The sequence below is a fragment of the Pteropus vampyrus genome, unplaced genomic scaffold, assembly GCF_000151845.1.
Source record: "Pteropus vampyrus isolate Shadow unplaced genomic scaffold, Pvam_2.0 Scaffold12, whole genome shotgun sequence".
Lineage (NCBI taxonomy): Eukaryota > Metazoa > Chordata > Mammalia > Chiroptera > Pteropodidae > Pteropus > Pteropus vampyrus.
In genome coordinates, this window is record NW_011888793.1 from 5,200,855 (window position 1) to 5,204,073 (window position 3,219).

The window sequence follows — 3,219 nt, forward strand, 5'->3', positions numbered from 1 at the left end:
GACGGGGTTTATACAGAGAAACACAAGTGTTACTTTACTTCTAGAAATTACTATGATGTATGCTTCAAAAACACAACTGGCACAAGAAACATCTTCCCAACCAACTCCACCCTTTGTTACATGGTTAGTTTTCCATTTTTTTAAAGCCCGAGTCTGCAGTTTACAAGTTTAACGTGGTCACATTTTTTTAACCTCACCCCGTTTCTTCTTCTAAGAAATGAAGATAATACTAGAACCTGCCTCAAAGATCAGCAGGAAGGTTACATGGAACAACTCATGCAAAACACTAGCAATATGTGCACAATAAATGTGAGCAATTTTTGAAAATTATTATTAGTCTTTGGACTTGGTGACCAGGCTAAATTGGTTAAAGCCTCTTTGTTACTATTATCTCTGCAATTCGAAAAACTGTAGCCCCTATTTCCCAGGGCTGTTATGAGAATTAAATGACACAGTACAGTCAGTGCTGGCATGTAGTCAGCGCTCAACATCGATTGTTTTAAATTGTTAGACTGTTTGTTTAATGACCTGAGTGACACTGCCCCTCCACGGCACTGGGCCTACGGTGGGCATTCACAAGAGGCTGTCTGGTGCAAGACTCAAGGGCAAAAAGGCAGGGCTCTTGCCTTCGCAGAATAAAGGGTGGGAAGCAAAGTAACCTAATAAGACCGAGGCCCCCTAAACACATTCCCCAGTCCTAACCTATTAGAGACTCCTTTGATTAACAAATTACTTTTTTAAAAAGCAAATAAACAGGGAAAGTATTTCTCACATCTGAGAATAACTTAATCAGATAATTAACATGAAAGCCAGCAGATACCTATCCCACTGAGGGCCCAGAGCTTTGGGGAACAGGTAAAGATCTGGGGAGTGATCCAGCCAGACATTCAAAGGTGGGTATTGGACAACTCAAATGAGATGCAAAAGGGCCTTAGATACCAGGGTGGTTGCAGGGAGCCTGTGCAACTACTGCATCCTTCTGCCTCTTGTATAAAGGTCACAGTAAGTCATGGGACACTTCAGTCATAACCATACAAACATCACCATAAGGAAAGGAAACATAGGAACAAAAAGGGAAGAAACCAGCTTGGCCCGGGGCAGCGCTGCATAGATCATAAATACCCTGGGCTAGTCAGTTGCTGTCCTCATTTGAGGACTGAACATCTGGTTGTAGTTAGCATAATTTTGGTTTCCTAGTTTTAGGCAAAGTGCATTACAATATTGCTATGGACTAAATGTGTCGCCCTAAAACTCATGTTGAAACCCTGATGGTATTTGGAAATGGGGACTTTAGGAGGTTAGTTAAATCATAAATATGGAGCTGCCATGATGGCGTTAGTGCCCTTATCAGAAGAGGCACAGAGATCTCCACTCCCAGCATCCCCATGTGAGGACACAGTGACCAAGTGGCCAGCTGCAAACCAGGGTGGTTGCAGGGAGCCTGTGCAACCACTGCATCCTTCTGCCTCTTGTATAAAGGTTACAGTAAGTCATGGGACACTTCAGTCATAACCATACAAACATCACCATAGCTTTTATGTATCCCCTCTCTGCCTATACTTGTGAGAACCTCAAGTATAACAAATGTCATGTTATTCATGCATTTGTGTTCTCGGGCCGTTACTCAAAAATAGTAGAAAGAGAGAAAAAGGCAAATCTTCATGGGTTCCCACCTGTTTTTCATTTCCTTTTCTAATCTAGAAATAAAGTCTTTATAGCCTTTAGCATCAAATTATTCCCAATTACAAAAAAAAAAAAAAAGTTAAAAATCGTAAAGGCACATGCTTGCTTGGTTCAAAACAATTATATATGCTTACGTTGGGGGGAAAAATCCAAAATTCATTAGCCTGTTGATTTGAATAATTTACATATCTATGGCTTGGGATTATGTGGTTACTGTCCTGCAGAAATAATGTGCCAACATACCACAGTGGTGAACCAGAAAGTAGTTTACTTCACTTCACGTTGCAGATGTCTTAGAAACAAACTCCCCGATGACAGTTTAAAAAACCCTAGCATTCACCTCACTGGCTGGTTCCCACACTGCAGGGGGCTCAGCAAGGCTCCTCAGGTACCTCTCAACTGCCCTCAGAAACCCTCCAACCACAGCAGCTCCTCTTGTGAATGCTCTGCCAACGCAGGTTCCAGGTAAGATTTCCTTTCACGAATGGCTTCCACAGCCAAGGAAAAGTTAGAAACTCACTGAACTAGTCCAAGCTCCTCCCTGCAGGTTTTATAAGTAACAAAACCATCTTTTTGATTTACCAACTTGCTTGAAAATAAAACACTGCTATCAATGCATAGAGCATATACTCCCTTCTAAGAATGAACCTTATGCCAGAGGTTACAGCAAACAGCAAGGATAGACTTCCACAGAACAAGGATGGCTGACTAACTCCAGGCTGTCTAACTAGGAATCCTCATCAAGATTGGAACAAACTGGATTTAAGTCCACTGGCAGAGCCGGAAGGCCCAGAGAAGCAGCAGAAGAACTTCGGAACTCCATGCTCAGATTTCAACCCCAGGACCTCTATTTTGGTATCAGCAGTTACAGAGCCATTATCAGAAATGCTCAAACCATGGAACGTGGGTTGGAAAAGACATAATTCCAGCAGTAACTCCCTGGTTACCCAGCTGGGATCATGCTCTTCAGCCCGCGTTGTGCTGCTTCACCCCAAGAAGGACTTCCGGCAATGGGCAACGGGCTAGGCTAACTGCTGAGACCCCCATCCTCATGAGAACATCTTTAAAAATCAGCAAATACAGTGGCCTCTTTAGAAAATGGCATGAAAATGTGCTTCCACATGACAAAGCTAGGGAGGAAACTTTTCCTCTAAAGCAATACAATACAATAACAAAATGAGTCACGAATGTACAAATAAAAATCCCATTAGAGAGATGCACAGGTGAGGAACTATTATGAATCCATTGTTTTTAAATAAAAACACACCTTCCTATCTTCCCATCATGGGGGGAAGGGGCTCTAAATCATTTTTGGAGTGAGATGGGTTAAGGGGGGGGTGCAGGTTCCCCTGAACCTGTGTAAATTCCTAGATGACCTAGTTTACTCGAGTTTTACACTTACTCTGCCTGCATTCCAGGAACTGGAGTGCTGGGCACAAAACCAACTAGTGTCCAAACAGTCAAAATAATAGCAATCGAGGAATATGACGCTTCAAAAAGTAATCTGTAAGTAGATAAGAATACAAAGAAACCACA

General features: G+C 42.4%; 1 protein-coding gene across 1 annotated transcript in view; it reads left to right on the forward strand.

The window, feature by feature from the left end:
* IL12A (interleukin 12A) overlaps positions 1-3,179 on the forward strand; it is a 12,322-nt gene extending 9,143 nt beyond the window's left edge. The window contains exon 7 of the mRNA XM_023524499.1: positions 2,415-3,179. Within this exon, the coding sequence (XP_023380267.1) occupies positions 2,415-2,606 (192 nt within the window). The 3' untranslated portion in view covers positions 2,607-3,179. The remainder of the gene's footprint in view (positions 1-2,414) is intronic.
* Positions 3,180-3,219: the final 40 nt, after the last annotated feature.